The sequence below is a fragment of the Vigna unguiculata genome, chromosome 9 (genome assembly GCF_004118075.2).
Source record: "Vigna unguiculata cultivar IT97K-499-35 chromosome 9, ASM411807v1, whole genome shotgun sequence".
NCBI lineage: Eukaryota > Viridiplantae > Streptophyta > Magnoliopsida > Fabales > Fabaceae > Vigna > Vigna unguiculata.
The window spans coordinates 30,499,229-30,519,797 of NC_040287.1; the positions used below are offsets into that span (position 1 = coordinate 30,499,229).

The 20,569-nt window shown below is 35.2% G+C and overlaps 2 protein-coding genes across 3 annotated transcripts; one reads left to right on the forward strand and one right to left on the reverse strand.

Annotated features, from left to right (window-relative positions):
• The first annotated feature begins 10,169 nt into the window (after positions 1 to 10,169).
• On the forward strand, positions 10,170 to 13,538 carry LOC114196233 (probable LRR receptor-like serine/threonine-protein kinase At3g47570). The gene is made up of 2 exons (XM_028086814.1): positions 10,170 to 12,795; positions 12,921 to 13,538. The coding sequence occupies exons 1-2, from the start codon at positions 10,215 to 10,217 to the stop codon at positions 13,319 to 13,321; spliced, it is 2,982 nt and encodes a 993-aa protein (XP_027942615.1). The 5' UTR covers positions 10,170 to 10,214; the 3' UTR covers positions 13,322 to 13,538.
• A 1,153-nt stretch (positions 13,539 to 14,691) lies between these two features.
• Positions 14,692 to 17,828, reverse strand: LOC114196235 (growth-regulating factor 2). Of its 2 annotated transcripts, none has more exons than XM_028086818.1 (4): positions 17,257 to 17,828; positions 16,862 to 17,020; positions 16,110 to 16,551; positions 14,692 to 15,792 (listed from the first exon to the last, which is right to left on the reverse strand). In XM_028086818.1, the coding sequence occupies exons 1-4, from the start codon at positions 17,636 to 17,638 to the stop codon at positions 15,027 to 15,029; spliced, it is 1,749 nt and encodes a 582-aa protein (XP_027942619.1). In that variant the 5' UTR covers positions 17,639 to 17,828; the 3' UTR covers positions 14,692 to 15,026. The 2 variants fall into 2 exon arrangements, with proteins under 2 accessions (XP_027942619.1, XP_027942618.1); XM_028086817.1 differs by having other exon boundaries at positions 16,862 to 17,023; positions 17,257 to 17,826.
• Between the last annotated feature and the right edge of the window lie 2,741 nt (positions 17,829 to 20,569).

Below are 20,569 nucleotides of genomic sequence, written 5' to 3' on the forward strand. Positions count from 1 at the left end.
CGCAAAAAGGGGTTTGGGCGAGTCCCTGTTTGTCTCGCCTAGGCGAGACTGGCTCGCTTGGGCGAGATTGGCAGGTCTCGCCACTGTTTTCCTGCAACAGCGATCCCAGCCAACCCATCCCACATACATTAACACATTCACAGCTCATAACCACATCATACCAGCCCATAACTTCAACACGATAGTTCATACTTAATGAAAACGAAATATGCAAGTGAGCTAGAGCTTCCCTACCTGGAAATGGGTTCGTACAGGTCTTTCGACACAGAACTACGGAGCACAACCGCTCTAGAACCCGACTTGCAACTGGAACAGTGGATAAAAACGAGTTATAACAGAGTTTCCACTGCTACTGTGAAAGCTATACAAGACAGAGGCGGTAAGGGTTAAAGGTACTTACGTGAGCAGAACAAAGACCAAGCCGAACGTGATTCTCTGAACGTTGGAACCCTAGCAGAGGTAGAAGACGACTGCGGCTCTAATGCAAGGATAATGATTTTCTGAAATGCCAAGAAGTGAAGTGTTTAGGGCAGACCCTAAGACTTTATCTGTTGGGCCGGCCTTAGGCCCACTTACAAGGGCAGCCCACTAACTTTTAGGGCAGAAAATAAAAAGGGGGCCTTACAGAGTTTTAGACCGGAATTTAAATTTAGAATTTAATAAAAAATATTTGACACAGAAATTAAAAATTATAATGTGTCATTAAAGGATTTTGATTGTAACAATGTTAATTATGTTTTTTTTTATCTACAATATTAACTGATTTTTGTTTTTTTTTTTTCAAAGTTTGATTTCGTTAGATTTTTATCCTTTCGAGATTTATGAAATCATTCTTCAATGACCAATGGACGTCAGTGTATTTTCGACGTTGCAAATGGAGTGTCATGTCACTCCGTTTTAAGAGATGTTTTTTATTATATGTGAGAAGTAGAAAATGAAGAATGGAACAGGATTAGAGCTCTGTGCAACATCACTGCTTTTAACGTTGAAGAAGACATCGAAGCATTGTTGAGGAGTCTCACCCATAAAATTCCATTCGAGTTGAAGCACCGGTGTTTCGTGTCGTTGGCTTTGTAGAGTTCAAATTGGAAAGATAGGTAAGAAAAATTGTTTTTAGTGGGAATGGAGTTAATAAATTGGTGTTTTTTTATCTAGGGTTTTACATTATTGTAGGATTTGGGTGAATTATAATGTTGATTGGTAATATAATTTGTAAACAGTGTTGTAACACATATGACATACACAACACAAACAAAGGTTGGCCTGCAAAGTAAGGGAAAAACATCTTTATCCATACAAAGATTTAATTGTTATACTCCTTACAATAGTTCTCAATACAATCTTTAAGATTGATTTATCATTCATCTGTTTCACTTAGTTTTGCTTCCCAGATATATATCAACTTTTTGGAACTCCTTTCAAAACCATGCAATAGTTGAACCTGGTATTGTTGGCCACATTGCTAGCTTTTTATATAGGTTTAATTTAATTTTTTTGTCCCTATTTTGTTTAAAAATGTCAAATTGGTTCTCTAATTTTTTAAGTTTCAATGTGATCGTGATTTTTTAAGAAATGATACAATTTAATCCTTTTCGTTAAATTTTTTGAAGTAAATCAATAATTTCTTATTAAAATTAGTACCATGATCATGTTAATTACATCATTAAAGCAAGTCATCCTTATTAACAACTTTAATTTTGATGAATTTTTTGATTCGTGTCAAGAAATTTAATGAAAATAATCAAATTGCATTAATTTTTTAAAAATCATGACCAAATTGAAATTTCAAATAACTAGAGGATCAATTTAACATTTTTTTTGACAAAAATTAAGATCAAAAGAGTAATTAAACCTTTTATATATATGGATTTAAAAATAAGAAAAACATGCTCTCAAAATCATGTTTTTTGTAATGTTTCTGGTAAAGATTAATTATAACTGGTGTGCCTATAAGTTGTATCCTTATCAAGTGTATCAAGGTTTGTGCAAACTATGTTATTTGTAATGTGTTGAACCTTACTAATGAAAGAACGGTGTATTGTAATTGTAACTTTTCATTTGTATTATATAAGGTTTATATTATTTGTTGTTTCATAGAGGTATTTTATTGTAACCTTTCATTTATTAAGGTATATAATATGTACTACAAATTCAGTTAATCAGTCATCATCTTTACAGTCCTCAATTGAATAAATTAGTCAATATTTAACTTTGTGTGTTTATTGACTGAAAGTTACCTTTGTGGTTTCTTAACCTAATTCATACGTGTTAACTAAAAAAATTGCGTTTATTATCATTATTATTATATATTAGTTTTATCATTATTATTTTATATTCTATATTGCTACCATTATTATTATATATTAATTTTATTATTATTATATAGTTATATTACTATTAGTTTTTTTATCGTTATTATTATTATTATTATATATTATTACAATTATTATTATTTATCACTTTTATTATGATTATTTAGTTATACTATTATTATCATTATAACTAATAATATATATATATATATATATATATATATATATATATGTTAAATGTATAATAATATTATAATTATTAATATTACAATAATAATAATAATTATTATTATAATTATAATTGTAAGGCCCACTTTAAATTTGTTCTAATGTTTAAGGGCTGGTCTTAAATCTGTTAGGCCAAAGGACTGGCCCATAGGGTGTCCAAGACCCTAAACTGTCCTAACCCTCTCATTTCACTGCACTTTTCCAAATTAGTCTCACTCTTCCTCTCTTAGAGCTGCAACCACCTTTTGCTAGGGTTTGGACTTTGGCTCTCTTCAAGTTCGCTCCACCAGTTTCGACTCCACGTAAGTTGATCCTTAGCTCATACTAGTTCCTTTCTAAGCCTTATTTTTGCGTTTCCTCTGAGGCTCATTTCAATGACCTTGTTTTGTCCCGTTCTACTATTTTTTCAACTCTAAGAGCTGTCCTAGAAGCTGTAGTGTTTCTCTGGTCGTACTCAAACTCTCACAGTAGCTCAGGTAAGAGAAGCTAGGGTTTTTTGTTCTTGTGTTTTCCCGTTCATTTCACTTTTGTTTCATGTTTGTATGGATTGGTTGTTGTCATATGTGATTTGGGATATGTAAAACTATGCTTTGGTTCGAATACCTATTGCTACACGCGCGAACAGTGGAGAATCCTGGTATTTTTGTCCAGGAGAGCCAGTCTTGCCCAAGCAAGGGCACCAAAGGTTTTTGCCTAGAACTTGCGCGAGTTGTCGCTCAGGCGACGAGCTCCTATTTTGAGCGAGAGTTCATCTCGCTCAAGCGAGGAAGTCTCGCCTAAGCGAGAGAACGTGAAAGTGTAAGACCCGAGAAAATTAATTAATTAATAAATGCGGGAGGAGGGCGTCTTTATGACATTAATTGCGGTATAATGTGACGTGGAAAAGTATTAACTCATGTGGTTGAGAGTACTTGGTTTGTGTGAGAGGACTTGAGTTTGATTCCTATCTATGCCAATTATGTGTGATTGTTTTTGTTAGTGATTTTTAAGGATATGTATGAGTATGTGATTAGTATTGTAAGATATTGTTGATTTGTGAGTATCACCAAATGTGATTTGGTATAGTGGTTGTGATATGGCCTTATGTGTGGAAGGTCATGGGTTCAAACCTTGGTGGGCAAATAATAAACTTTATTTTTGCTAACTAATAGTGGTGATATGAATGTGAAGGGGTAAAGAAAAGCCTAGCAGAATGGGCAGCCAAGGGGGCTGAGAATTTATCAAATAAGTAATAATGAAGAGGAAATTAAAGGCCCAAAACTCGTTTTATTTTTTATTTTTAAGCATTGCTGGAATTTGTTTGGGAGAGGAGCACGAGTTGGAAAGGGTGAACTGAGTTTTGAGGTGCAAGGGTTGAAGCAAGAAAGGGTTTTGAGTCAAGGGGGTTCTGCCTTCACAATTGTTGAGCAATCAAACCAGGTTAGGGGAGCTATACTTTACGTATGTCAATAATCTGTTCTGTGTTATGAATTTGAGGTTCTAATTGGGTCCTGTTTGATTGGAAAAATTTGTACCTGATGTATTGTGATTGGGAAAAAGGGTATTTGAGTTTTGATGCATGAACATGTATGGGTAATGTGTTGTAGGAGGAGGGTTTTGACCATTCTGGTTATTGATCATTATATGTTCCAATGTGATTGTCAATTTTGTGAGAAAAGTATGGTTCTGGGCTCTAATTGCCATTACAAATACATTGGTATTGATTGCATGTTTTGTAGTATGCTTTTGGGGATGGTTTGACACTGTTTTGGGTAAAATTCGTGTGTGACAGTGAGGGAACTCTGCAAGTCTCGCCCAAGCGAGTCTATCTCGTCTAGGCGAGAGTTGCAGAACCTCACGTCTGATTTGGGGTCGCGCTGCTCGCCCAGGCGACCTTGGTTTGGTGTTGAGCGACTTAGTCTCGCTCAGGCGAGGGACAGCTCGCCTAAGCGAGGTCGCGAGGTGACTTGAGCGCTTTTGAGCGCGATATCTCGCCCAGGCGAGAAGTATCAGTGTTTGAGCGACTCTGTCTCGCTCAAGCGAGAGACATTCGCCTGAGCGAGGTCGCGACGTGAAATGACATGGTTAAGTGGTTCCTCGTCTAGGCAAGGTAAGGGTGTTGCTTTGATCGATGGTGCAACTCGCCCAGGCGAGGGAATCTCGCCTAAGCGAGATAACGTGTAGTTGTGGTTATTTTAAGCTCGCTCAGGCAAGGCGAACTAGCCTAAGCGAAGCAGAGGGCTTAGCTTGGGCGAGGGGTCCCTAGTCTAAGCGAGTTTATGTGATTAGCTATGTTTTTATGTGCTTGTGAGTGTGTTTGGTTGTTATACTATGGTTAGATTGTATATGCATGTGTTGTGGTGTGTTGGGCTTGAAGGACTAAGTCCATTAGGGGTTTGGGATGTGCTCGGTGGTTGGACACATGATGGGCATGGAACTGGTTGAGTTCCCGTCGGCTACTATTGGGCGAGGAGTCCTTAGTATGGTGATTGCATGTGTCGGGCGCACGATGGGCAAGGAACTGTGTTGTTCCCGTCGGCTACTATTGGGCGAGGAGTCCATAGTATGGTGATTGCGTGTGTGCCAGGGTCCAAGTGTGAGACTCAGATGTTTTTACTACAGACGAGGAGTCTGTAGGGCAGGACTATGAGCGAGATAGGCTCATAGGGTTGGACCACGAATGAGTCAGTTTCGTGGGAGCACAGGGAAGTCCTAAGACCTAGCTCATGCATATGACTCATGAAGGACTATGAGGTCATGGTTGGGTCTTTGGAAATTATGAGTTTTGTACTTATATTGTTTTGGGTGGGGAAGCATATTTACTTCATATATATCTGTTATGTTTTATTGTGCATAGCTCACCCTATCTGTGTGTGTGTGTGGCGATGATCGGATAACTTGTTATCCGGGAGCAGATGATGTGACAGGTGGGCCAGGAGATGCGTAGACACGAAGCGGGGGCTATCATGGGATAATTTTGTAGATACATATGTATACTTTTACTGTTTTGTTTTTGAGAATATTATGTAAATCCGGCTGGAGTCGTTGACTTTTATTCTAGTTTCTATGAATCATGGATTCTTGGATTTACGGATTTTAATTGTTAAAGTTTTAAATTTTCCCGTGTTTTTGGGAAATAGTTCAAAATCAATGTGGACTTTAATGAAATTCGAATTTTATTTATTTTATATCAGTAATATTCCTTAGGGATGTTATAGAAAGCTCCATGTTCCTCTTTTCGAGCTCTCGCCTAAGCGAAAGGAGCTCGCCTGAGCGAGACCTTTCTGCCTGAGCGAGAAGCTGGGCGAGAATGTGTTTTACTTTATTATTTCCCTTTGTCCTTGGATGAATGACATATGCTTTGTTGGATTACTATATTAAGGCATGATTTGAGTGATGTTGCTTGTATGGAATGGTTCATGGGCTGAATATGATGAGTTTTAATATGATTTTGGTATGGAATATGGATGAAGGATGGTTGTAAATGTTGCATGAGATTGATATGCATGACAAGTATATACTTGATTGATGGAACATGTTATTGGTATGGTCAGGACGTAATTCCACGATAGTTTCGTGGTGGTGCCTCATTGGTTAGGGCGTAATTCCATGAATCTCTAGGTGAGATCTCATGGTGGTGCCTTAGTTGGTCATGACATAATTCCATGACCCCTGTTAGTTAGAATTTATGGTGATGCCTCATTTATATAATTTAGTAAGAATTCAAGGTAAAGATTACATCATGACACTCTAGAGAGTCAGTTAGTCTCACATAGAGCGTACTGACTCTAGTGGTGAGAGTAGCAAGAGGCCTGGAACACTTTAAGGGCTAACCTTGTGGGGGGAAGTGAGACACTGTAACAATTAGCTCGGTAGAGCAGTAAAGGCCACCATAAGTGCAAGCATTCGCTGAATCCGACTAATTTTATGTATCCGAATGAGTCGTGTCGTGAGTCTTAGTGTATTGTTTGCAAGTCATAACATGATTGGTTGACATAAGCATATTGGACTATGAAATTGTATGTAACTGTATGATAAATCATTTTCTGCTCTAGCTTACCAATTGCTTGTTTGATTGTTATGTGTGTGGTGTTCTCTTCTTGCGATGATCATCAATTTATTGATGTGAGCAGATGTGAGAAACCCTCATGGTCAATAGGGAAATGGTGACTTCACTGCATAGCCTGTCTGGGCTGGATTCCGTTTATTTGGGCTTTTCTTTTAGGGCTATGGCCCATGTATTGTCTTGCCTCTAGGGTTTATTTTGAATTACTGTTGATCCTTTACTATACTTTGTTATTGGCATCGTGGTGTGCCCTAGTTCCTTCCTGGTTCCTTTTGGGATAACGGTAAGAGTAACGCTTATACTCCAGGACCTTACTTATTATACTATTATGTGTGACATTCCTTTTAATTAGAATTATTAATTAAATGGGGTGTTACAATAACTATTATTATTAAATTTATTATTATTATCAATATCATTCATATGATTATTACTAGCGTAAATACATGTGTTATTGTGTCTATGTGTATGTATTTTTTAAATATACATAATATTATATTAGTAGGTGATGATATTATAATGTTATTAAGTTAATATACAAAATAAAATTATATTTATTAAAAATAAAGTAAAACGTAGGAAGAAAAAATGAGAAAATAACTATATCGATGAATAAGAAAAAAATGAGAGAAGATAGAAAGCCTTATATAAATTTTTTTAAAATAATTATTAATTTTTAAAAATTTAACAAATAATTATACAATAAAACATTAAAATTAAAATAATGAAATATGGCCACAGAAAAGAAATCACCTTTATATATAATTACATACACTAACAACCGAGGCTGAAAAAAATTAATTTAACTGTACTAAACCAGTTAAGTGAACTATTAAAAAACTAAAAAAGATAAGCAAACTAATTATACTAATAATTGATGTGAACCGTAAAACAATTCAGCTTTAAAAAATTGTACTCTTATCAGTTAATTAAAGACTCAGTTAATTAAAGACTGAACTGAAATTCATCTTTGATCTTTAGCTTTGTTTTCTTCATTTCTGAATTTATGATGTCATGACATTTTGCAAGACATATGTATCAATTGTTTGCCTTGGGCTTGGTGCGTCCATGACTAGAGTCAGCATCAAACACCATATGAGATTTAATTATTTACATGTGCAACTTATTTAATAAGATGATAATGTAAAAATATAATTTATTGTGTGACAGATTTTTTATTTTATTTTATTTTATTATATAATATTTTGGAAATTCAGCAAGTGTGTGGTTAACTGTATTTTTCTGTAGTTCTGGACAAGAAAATGCGAATTTTAAAATCAGTACCTAAAAGTAGATTAATTCAAATTATGAAATTAAAATTGATCTTTAATAAAACTGGTATAAATCAACGTTAGGATATTCTATTATCATAGTTAAAATGATGAATAAGAAATACATGATTAACATGATGTATGTTCTTTAAATTTAAGTTTTATAATAAATATAAACGAGATACTTGACCGATAAATCTATTAAAGTTTTGATTTAAAAGTGATATTAATCTTTTAAGTAGATTGAACCGACATTTTATCGATAATGTGTCTATCTATCATATGATAAAAAAAGAAGTATTACTAATATAAGAATTCAAGATTTGTGATCTTCCACACTATACCCATCATTTTCAATTTAAAATCAAATATTTTTTATTATAAAAATATACAATGGTGATATGTTATTTTTTTTTTATATTGGTACCGGTTATATAAAATATTATAATTAAATAATTTTTCAATGAAAAGAAAAAAAGTAAAAAAATTAAAGTTTATATGAAAACTTATATACTTTTTATTTGATTTTTTAAGTTTATTTTAAGTTTTCAAAAATATGAATGGAACCTTCAAGTGTTATTAGTTTAGATGATTGAAGATATATTAGTATTTAGTATGTTGACGTTGTTTATGGGAGAACCTATATATGTATTAAGATGTATTGAATGAAATATCATGCATGTGATGTGGTTTTGTTGATAAATGGATGACCTTGTTTGTCTTTAATACGATTCTTGAAATACAAAACTTACTCATGTTGAGTAGGATTGTGTAGTTTGGTTCAAAATCAGTGCAATTCGATTAAAAAAGAATACAATTCGGTTAAAAAATAATGTAGTTAGTTCAAAATTAGTGCAATTAGGTTAAAAAATAATACAATTTGATTAAAAAATAATGTAGTTCGGTTCAAAAATCAGTGCAATTCACTTAAAAAATGGCGCAGTTCGAAAAACAGATCAATGTACAATTCAGTTAAGTTCATATTATAATACAGTACAGTTTGTTAGAAAAAAAAAACAGTTTGATTCAATTGTTTGAACTATTTTTCAGTTAAATTCAAATGAACTAATTTTTAATTCAGTGCAGTTTTTAATAGTTAAGTTAAGTTTAGTTTATTTTACCTGATCCTACTGACAACATAAACAAAATCTGCATTAACTTAAAATTATTAGTCGTGTTCCATCCATTAAAAAAAAAATCTATGGATGAAAAAGATCAAGCCGTATTATTTACTTCCAATCCAAAAACCAACGATGTAGCCTTAACAAATCTAACCAAACTCCAAGAGAAAATCAAAAACAAAATAACTTGATCTAGCAATAGCCAAAAACCCTTGATATCATTCACCAAGAGATACCAATACACAAGAGATAATTGTCAATATATATATATATATATATATATATATATATATATTGATCTATAATTAAAAATAATGGTGATATAACATTATATATATGGTGGAAAAAAATCTAATATTTAATTATGCATCCTTTTCAAAACCGAAGATTGCGGGTAGTGTGGCAGTACAAATTCTTTCTCTCAACCGCGTCTGGAAACATAAAACTATTTGCACTACAAAGTTTCGAAGAACTGCAAATTTCATAATTGAAATGTCAACACGCAACTCATCAATAAAATAAAGTCAAATGATTGCTGAGACCAACGTATTAATTGGAATATTAGCAGAGTATTAAAATAATGAAATAAATAAGTAAAGAGATAAATATGTTTTCAGTTTTTAAATTATTTTTAAAAATTATGTTCTGTTTTATAGAGTAAATATATATTTATTTCATTTATGTATAAATATTATATTGTATTTTATTGTAAAATTTATCATGAAAATATTATATTTATTATATAAATATGTAGTTATTTCATCTAGTTCATAAAATTTATATAAATATTTTAGATGAATTTTACAAAAAAAGATGAACAGAAATACATTATACAATTTTTTCAATATAACAATCTATGAATCCAATACATATTTAATTCATATAATAAATAAATAGATAAAATATATATAATTTCTACAGCCAACTGCTATTAACTGAAAATATTAGTCAACAGCAGCTACCATGAGTGGTTCCAAGCCTTAAGTGGCACTGAACCATTTAAACATTTAGTCATGAAATGCATGCTCATTAAGTTACACTTTTTCTTTTTTTTCACTCATCATATTCTATGGTTCACTCATTGAGTTCATCCTTTTGCCACTCCAAAACCCTTAGTATGACTGGTTCAAAGCAACGACTTTTGACTTGCATTAAAGATCCCAACAAGGATTTGGGCTATAAATAAATACTTGCCTTCCATGCAAATGAACATGTAAGCCAACTTGCCAACTTAATCATGATGATCTACGTTCCACTTCTCTTCTTCTCTTGTTTCCTATTTCATCATTTTCATGCCATCCTATGTGACAGTAACACAGACAGAGAAGCCCTTCTTTCTTTCAAATCTCAAGTCACAGACCCTAAAAATGCTCTCTCTGCCTGGTCCACAAACTCTAATCACTGCAACTGGTACGGTGTCAGATGCTCCAAAGTTGGAAACAGGGTCCAATCTCTGAATCTACCAGGACTTTCCCTCTCTGGCAAACTGCCCCCTCACCTTTCCAACCTCACTTACCTACATTCACTTGACCTTTCCAACAACAATTTTCATGGCCAAATTCCCACACACTTTGCCCATCTCTCACTTCTCAATGTCATTCAATTATCTTCCAACAATCTCAGTGGTACAATTCCATCACAACTGGGTTATCTCCACCGTCTACAAATTTTAGATTTTTCTGTCAATAATCTCACAGGTCAGATTCCTCCATCATTTGCCAATCTCTCTTCTCTTAAGAATCTTTCATTGGCAAGGAACCGTTTGGAGGGGGACATTCCAACTGAACTTGGTAATCTCCGCAATCTTTCCTTTCTTCAAATCTCAGAGAACAATTTCTCTGCCAACTTTCCCACTTCTATCTTCAACATCTCTTCCTTAGTCTTTTTATCCGTCACAAAGAACAATCTTACGGGTGAGTTACCACAAAATTTTGGCCTTTTTCTTCCAAATTTAAAGTATCTACACCTGGCAACTAATATGTTTGAAGGGGTAATTCCGAATTCCATATCCAATGCCTCACAACTTCAAGAGATTGACCTTGCCAACAATAAATTTACTGGACCCATACCTCTATTCTACAACTTAAAAAACCTTACCCGCCTCGTTCTTGGTCATAATTATCTCTCTTCCACAACCTTGTTAAATGTTCAGTTCTTTGATAGCCTTAGAAACTCCACCAAGTTGCAGGAACTCCGGATCCATGAAAACCATTTGGCTGGGGAGCTCCCAAGCTCTGTTGCTAATCTTTCCCGGAATCTCGAACATTTCTGTGTTGCTAATAATTTTCTTACTGGTACCATTCCTCAAGGAATGAAGAAATTCAAAAATCTCATATCCTTGTCCTTTGAAATCAATTCTTTCACTGGAGAGTTACCATCAGAAATAGGAGCACTCAATAATCTACAGCAACTTCTTATATACAGCAACAGATTGTCTGGGGACATTCCAGACATTTTTGGCAATCTCACAAATCTCTTTATCCTTGCAATGGGAAATAACCAATTCTCGGGTACAATTCACCAAAGTATTGGACAATGCAAGAGATTAACTTTTCTTGACTTGCGACTGAATAGACTTGGTGGGACCGTACCAAACGAGATTTTTCAGCTTTCTAGCTTAAGAATGTTGAATTTAGCAGGAAACTCTCTGCAGGGTCCGTTACCTCCTATGGTGGGAACCATGAAACAGCTTGAGACCATGCATATTTCTGACAACCAGTTGTCAGGGAACATTCCTGAGCAAATAGAGAACTGTTTGAGCTTGAAGTGGGTAACGATGGCAAGAAACAGATTCAATGGTTCGATCCCAACAAAAATTGGGAATTTAGCATCCCTTGAGACTTTGGATTTATCATTAAACAGTCTCACTGGTCCTATTCCTCAAAGTTTAGAAAAGCTCGAGTATATGCAGAAATTAAATTTGTCTTTCAACCATTTGGAAGGGGAGGTTCCTACGAAAGGTCTTTTTACGAACCTTACCAAGTTTGATCTTCGAGGTAACAACCAACTCTGTAGCCTTAGCAAGGAAATTGTACAAAATTTGGGAGTACTCCCGTGTGTTGTTGGCAAGAAGAAAAGAAAATTCTTACTCCCTACCATGCTTGCAGTAGTTGGTGCTACTGCTTTGTTCATTTCAGTGCTCTTTCTGTTTTGGACAATGAAGAAGAAAAGAAAGGAGAGGAAAACCCTTGTGTCATCTGACCCTTTCATGGGGTTGTCTAAAAATATAACTTACGGTGATATTCGGATAGCTACAAACAATTTTGCAGCTGAAAACTTAATTGGAAAAGGAGGTTTTGGCTCTGTGTACAAGGGTGTTTTCAGCTTCAGCACTGGTGAAACCGTGACCCTTGCTGTCAAAGTCCTGGACCTGCAACAAAGCAAAGCGTCTAAGAGTTTCAACGCGGAATGTGAAGCTTTGAAAAATGTTAGGCATCGGAACCTGGTGAAGGTCATCACCTCTTGCTCCAGCCTTGATTATAAAGGCGAGGAATTTAAGGCCATTGTCATGCAATTCATGCCCAATGGAAACTTGGACTTCAAAATACACCCAGGAGACGAAGAGTCAGGCTCCCTTCTAACCTTGATGCAAAGATTGAACATTGCAATCGATGTTGCTTCTGCTCTGGAGTACTTGCACCATGACTGCGATCCACCAATAGCACATTGTGATCTGAAACCTGCCAATGTCCTTCTAGATGAAAATATGACTGCACATGTTGTAGATTTTGGATTGGCAAGGTTTTTGTGTCAAAACACATCAGAGAAGCAGAGTAGCACTCTAGGACTGAAAGGATCAATTGGCTACATAGCCCCAGGTACACATTAACACTTTGCTTTCTATTAACAATAATCCAGTTTCTTTTTTCTTTTGATATTTGTGCATAACTGACATACACGCACCTATATCTGGCTCTAATAACACTAGTGTGATATGTTTCAGAATATGGTTTTGGAAGCAAGGCTTCAACTGAGGGCGATGTTTACAGTTTTGGGATCCTACTGCTAGAGATGTTCACAGCCAAAAGACCAAGCGATAAAATGTTCAAAGAAGGGTTAAGCCTCAACAAATTTGTCTCAAGCATGGATGAGAATGAAGTAGTGAAGGTTGCAGATCGAAGGCTCATTGAGGATTATGAATGTTCAACACAAAGCTCAAACAGTGATGATGGTAGCAGTGGCTTTGACAGCAACACACATTGGATGCATAAAGCTGAAGACTGCATCGCTGATGTGTTGAGAGTTGGTCTGAGTTGCGCAGCTGATCAACCCAAAGAACGATGGAATATGAGAGAGGCCTTATCAAAATTGCATGCTATTAACCACTCTATGCTGCCTTTCTGAACTAGGCCTCAAGCCCAGATGCAATCGATGTGGCCCAAAAAACATCATTTATCAGAATTAGATTTAAATAATTATTCAATAAATTGCACTAGTCTCTCGTCGTCATACAGTGTTTAAATTGTACTGTTTTTTATTTCAAAATTATACTCCCCTCTCTTAAGAAATTAATATATGTTAAAAGTGCTTGTTATATGAGTAAATAAAAGTTACAGTGTGCTATTTTGGAAAAAAGAGATGTGACTGTGTGTATCTGTGTAAAATATTCTAACATTTGATCTCTTCACCTCTTTAATTTATTTTTTTCTGTGACTCTCAACATCAACAATAATTAAAGTTAATGACGGATTAAAAAGTTAAATTTAAGATTTTGAGTGAAATTACAAAGCTTATAAAAAAGTGAAGTTAAACAATGAATTCCAACTCATATACTTCTATTAGTACAGGAGTACTGATATTAATTTGTTCTTGATTTTAGGCTAGTTTTCATATGTAAGACTTCAATTAAAATACCTACTTGTGTTAGTAACTCTCTATCTGTATAATATGAGGGATTGGGTCGGAAAAAGCTTAGTTTTTTTTACTTTAACTTTACTTTGAATAAGAAATTTTGTTTTTTTTTTTTTACATGAAACTGAGAGCATTTTTCTCTTTCAGAAATTTTTATATTTCATTAAAATGAGCTTAAAAATTGTGAATAGATAGTTGAATTTGTGATTACAGTGATTTTGAGTTGAATTTAGATTGTACATGAGTATTATACATTCAATCTAATTTAGATGTAGCTCGAATTAGGTTTTTATTTGAGTTTCACGTTTTAAATACAATGTGATAGAGATTAGAATGTGACATTAATTTTTTTACTGAGATGAATATATTGGTCATACTTCACCATAAAAAATGCATTTGAGACGGATTGAATTAACATGGATTAGAAACCCGTTTTGATCCTTGCTTTAACCATTTTATGTGAAGATTCTGTCTACTCATAGTAAATCAATAAAATGGACTTTTTCCAGTAGACATAAATTAACATGGAGATCATAAGTCAATTTCGCAAGTCTTCCTTCAATATCTAAATATCTAAAAGAGAAAGGTACTCTCACAGTAACTTTTGCAATACCTATGTCCAAAAGTCATGAAGAATATTCCTAGTAATGTTTCGTAGACAAAAGGTGAATATAACATTTTGGAACAACTAACTGATAATAGATGTTAAAAACGTGGTATTTTAAAGAATTAATCAACAGTATTTTTGTTAGATAATAAGATATGGATGGACATGGAAGAAGAAGAAGAGCAGAAATAAAATGTGTAGAAAAATGGCGGTGGTTGATATTTTTTGAGAGGGAGAAGGGTGAAGAGGTAGATGGTTGACATAGTCAAAGTTGGATTTATGTCTTTTCCGACAAGTTGGGTCAGGAGGTAAGGACCCCACAAGAAACAACCGCATGGCATTGATTCATACACTGGGAGGTAGAGATAAGTAACATCATGACGTTTCCATGAACCAAGAATTTAAAGCTGCAACCAGTCCTCATCACATAAACAGAAACACAGGTTGTTCACCAGAGGGTTTTCAGTATATAACAAACCGTCCTCCACAATAGGACACAGGGCCTATACCTATCCGAATGGACACCACACTTAGCCAAATATGCCACATTACATAATAATATTACCCCATTTCAAATCAACACTAATTTAATTAATTTACATTTGGTTGAAACCTCAGCAGGGCCATCTCAGAATTCGCCCTTGATGATGCAACCCTTGGGCTGCTATTGCTACTGCTATCAGACAACGAAACAAGCGTTTTCTGCAACACCCCAGATGGAGACGACACCATTGTTCCCAGAGGACTGTTAGATTCAACATGTGTGGTGGCTGGTGATGGTGTGTTTGAGGTTGCTTCGTTGGTTGTTGTCGCAGTCACCGTGCTTGACCTAAGAACTTCAGCCAGAGGACCCCCAAGTGTTGAGGCCACCCATGGTGCAGGGTTGAGCCAGTTCGAGAGAGAGATTTTGGTATCGGTGTGTGTGTTTGCAATAGACTCCATTAGGCCCAGCCCTATGTTAACATTACCTACATCTTCATTCACAGCACCACCCCCCATTGATAGATCAAGAGAAGAAAGGGACAATTTACCGATTGATGCAGCAGAGTTTTTGTTGTTGGTGGGGGCATTGTTTTCACCGGTTTCTGTGTTGGACCAAGCATCGATGAAACCTCTTGGCTTCTCTGGTTGGAGATTTTCCACAGGAACAACCAGAGGATTCAGGAACAAAGGGTGGCGTCTGTTCTGTTGATCCATCCCAGTGTTGTATAGTGTAAATGAATTCAGGTAGTGAGGATGGGGATTGTTACAAGAACCCTCACTGCTCAGTCCAACTTTGTGATGCATCAGAGACTGCCATTCTGAGTCAGAAGCACCTAGGGAAATAGGATCTCCATTCAGCATCCACTCCAAACCCCTATCACATTCACATCCAATTCACCAGATCAGTAACACAGCACCAATTTATCACAACATAACCATAGAAGAAAAGCATTTCTCGACTACTCTAGTAAAATAGACTAAATGTAGAACTACAACAATACTTCAGTTTAATAAGAATCAAAAAGGAAAAACAAAATGTATAAGGTGTTGAAAAAGTTCTAAGTAATGCATTGTTCTTTATGTATTTTGACTAAAGATCTGAGAAGAGGAAAACATGTCCGGGGAAGTAGAATTAAAATCAGAACGCAAATCGAGAAATAAAGACCAGGCAAAATGGAACTTGAAACTCACCTGGGCTCCTTATTTGCAGAAACAGAAGGCATGGAGTCGAAATGTGCAGCTTTGTAACCAAAGTTAGCAAGAGAGAGGGGAGATTCAAGGTATGGCAGAGTGGTGGAAGAGCCAAGAAAGTGGGGTGAAGGTCCATGTTTTCTAGATGTGGGGTTAGAAATGGCGACGGTTACATCAGGTATAGGAGGAAAAGGATTACACTCATGGCGAGGCCTCTTGATTTGGTGGGTATTGTTATTGATGCAAGTGGGAGTGGCGGTCTTGGTGTTAACTTCCACAGGCTTTCTTGAACGGGGACGCCCTCTGTGCATATGGCGCTCGCAGTACTTGTGGTTGGGAGCCACATCTCTTGAACATCTCCATTTTTTACCATCTGTTCTTCTACACCTACCTGGCTCCGGGTCGGTGCCACTGGCCAACCTCAGATTGAAACCACCATCCACTGAAAATAAAAATGAAATTAAAAAACAAAAGGGAATGCAAAGTTCAAGAAACAGTGAAAGCAAGCCCCCATGTGATGAAAAGGGCCACAGTGATTTGAACAACAAAAAAAGGTGAAGTCTTTGAGGCAAATGCAAAGAGTGGTGGAGAGAGAGCAGGCAAAGAAAGACACAAACTTTAGATGGGAATGGAGTAAAAAGGCAGAAAAGGCACGGGAACATGCTGCTGTCTGGTGTTTGTGCGTGAAGTATGAGAATGAGAGTAGAAAAATAGAAATTAAGAAGCAGGAGAAAGTAAAGGGTCATTCATACTGCAGGCAGAGCGTGAAGAGGGTGTGAGTGAAGTAGGGATGAGAAGATCAGGTGGAACAGGAACAGAAGCCATCATGTACTTGTATATCATGGCTTGTCTTTCAAGCTCCCTCCATTGTGCACTTGTGAAAGGAAACCCCAACGAAGCCGCCATCCCACCTGCTGTAACACACAACCAAGACACAACACAAGTATGTTCAGAGTCTTAGACAGGACAGAAACCCCAAAGCACCTACACTACACACAATCTCTCTCTCTCTTTTGACCCACCTTTACTTTCTTTTTATTCTAGGAAAAAGATGCAATCTTTGGGATGTATTAGTGAGAAAGATGCAACGAAACATAAGCTTAGCACACACAGCAATGAGGGGGGACAGAGTAATTAAAACGCAAACCTGAGGGTTTGAAGGTAGAAGAGGTGGTGGTGGGAGAAGTATAAGGAGAAATGTCAAAAGGCTGCAAAGTCCTTACAGGTGCAGGAGCACCACAGCCACCATCAATAGCAGGAGCGAGAACAGAAGCTCCACTAACAAGGTTTATATGATTAGTAAAAGACATGTAAGCCGTGGGACCATCGCCATCACCAGCACAGGAATCATTATCAAAGGGTGATGACAATGGACGGTGGTGATGATTATGATGCGCCATCATCGTCATCTTATTATGGAATAATGCTTCAGGGCTCTGCACTCTCACATCCAACCCAACAACGCTACCACCACTGTTCTCGCTGCTGCTTCTTTTTCTCGTGTGGGGAACACCACCAAACCCACCCATTACTCATACGATAATTAAGTTAAGTCGAATAAATTAAAACCAACCAGTTTTGCTTAAACCCGGGAGGGAAAAAAAAAGAATTAGAAAAGCAACTTTTCAGGTAAGGGAGGAAAGTGCAGTTTATGGCATTGGGATGTCTTGTGTTTATCTAACTATGTAAACAGTAAATGGTACAGTGAAGATAATAAAAAAATGAAAAATGGTATCCCTCGAGTGCCAGGTGTTGTAATGGAGAAAGAGTGAGGTTGATGTGGGATTTATGATTGAGTTATGGGTTGCCGCCATTCTCGGCCTTTGCTTTGCTTCCATGCTTCCAACATTCGCACCACACGCTAGCAGACAAATTAGTAAAAAGGTGACCCGTTTTTGTTTCTTTCTTTTCACCCTTTCTCTCTCTTTCTTGTCGGTTTTTAAGTTTTTATCTATTGGTATCTATCCCTTTCTGCATGTATAGCTAGACCCCGCTGAGAGATACTCTTATCCCACATCGAGTTTATTGATATTGGAACCAAGGTACCACCACACAACAAATAACAAACACACCCTACACCTACACACGCTACACTTTTTTTCCTCTCAATATTAACACACCAATGTAAAATAAAGTACTATTACTTCTCCTTTTGTCATACCGCTTTTATTCAAAACATATTTCTTTCAGTCATCAAAGTTTTTTTGGAAGTGGCAACCTTTTTTTGTTTTTCCCGTATATATTAGCCTAGTTCCGTTAACGGCTCTTACACGAGAGTGAGGAAGACATGGGTAAATTCTATAGTCACGGTTCTACTACCTTCCAATTCCCAAATACGTGTAAGAAGAAGAATTCGATAATCAATGTTTCCATTAAAAAATTACACATATCAATAATCAAGGTTGCTGGGTGAGCATTCTCCGAGACTCTTCCCACAAGTGTCATTCTCCCTCTTATACCCTAATAAACATTTTCGAGTTGCTAGGTGAAGTCTATGTCTAATGTTTGACTTTTGAATTAATTATTTTGTTCTCGAAGCACTTGCTATAGCATGGTGATGTGGGACAGCCACATGGGTATTCATCAAACACGAAAGAGAATTATATCGGTGCAAAATCTTGCATAAAACATATACAATAAAGAAAAATGAAAAAAAAAAAAGTGTAGCATAGTATGACTGTGTCAGTTAATGGGAGATGATAAAAGAATGTAAGGTTTCAGTTTGCTGTATGCATAAGTGATCTCAATCTATAAAATATTATCTTAGTACGTGAAAGTGCATTCAATATGGTAAAATATTGAGTTTTTTTTCTTATTTCAATTTACTGTTTAATTTTTTAAAAATTTATAATACGCGCGTTAAAAAAATAATATTAATAAGAGTAGTCATAATTGAATACTATGATGACCCATTCAGGTAGGTATGAGATAAAGTGGAGGAAGGGCAAGTGCCCTGTTTTTCTTCATCTTTAAAATGAAAAGTACTTGTCCTAATTTGGGGCACCAAATTTTGTTAAAATAGTTCGGCTTCTTGGAGGACTTGTTTGGCCATACTTGATAAAAAGTGAAGCAGGACCTAATAAATTATCCTCCATAGTCAGGTTTTTGAAACTAAATCTTTAATGTTGTCAGTGGCATTTCATCAAACAGGTTGTTCCACGTATGACCCTCTCCTCGTCTCCGCCCCCTCTAACCCTCCTTCACTGACCCCTCTAAACTTTTTCTTTACCTTCTAACTAATCTTCACATCACTTTTCTTCCTGAAAAAACTAGTACAATTGTCAAATCCATAATAATACGAATATTTTATATTTAAATGTCTTTAATCTTAAAAAAATAAGAGAGTTTTTTATTTTAATCTATGCCAAATTTTAATTCATTTTATTTCTTCTAAAATTTAAAATCAGTAGTATCTCGAGATCTTCAAATTACTCAGGCATGGGAAATTTTCCCCGATTCTGCTCCCTATTTTGTTTTCACTAAATTTGATAATCTATGTGGGACGTGAGTTAAGATGAATTAAATTCTCCACAGCTAACAATTAGATTTATCTTAGTTGGTGGGGATTTGATGATGAGTAAATATGAGGTTTGTTACCATAAAAAAAAATGCAAATTATATATATATATAAGTTGAAAATTCTCTCATATTTTTTTCTTACATAAGACAATAATTTAATAAGAATTAGTTTTTCTCATTTTAAATTTACAAATGTCTTGTTTTAATGTTTCTCTGGCGTACATATAATGTCACTATAATGCATGTGCAGTAACTATGGTGTGGTCGCTAATAACTACCTTAAACTAATCACATTGGGTTGAAAAACAAATGATTATTCTCTTAAAATGAAATTAAATTTTCAACTTAAGAAAACGAATAGAATTGATCTTGTTGAAACCTTATGGATTAAGCAAAACAATATATCCTATTTTATAAGATTAAATATATTTAGTTATACTTTCTGTGTCTATAGATATAATTATAAAAGAATTAATATAAAACTCTTTTAACTAAATAACATTGTTTTAAAAAAAAATAGGTTATTTATTAAGTAACTTTAAAATTATTAATAATTTATAATATTTTAAAAAATTGTCCTTAAACCATCATGTCACTCATTCCACTTAATTATTTTTTAACTAATAATTTTTCAAAATGTGTTGGTGATCTTTCTTTTATACTGTGATAGAGAGTGAATTTATTGTATTTCATCTTGTCTCCAATATAATGAAAAAGGAACTCATTTGTATTATTTTGAATATTTGAAATGTAAAAAATTTGCAGTGAAGTGATAATATCAAAGAAATTAAAAAGAATATCAACAAAATTTGATTATCAAATTATTAGTAATAAGAGATATTTATAAAGTTAGTTATTCAAGTATAAGATCAAGTACAAAATTTTAGGTCTAGTTCAGTTATGAAAAAATCTTTAAATAGAAAGTTTCACGTTAAAAATCA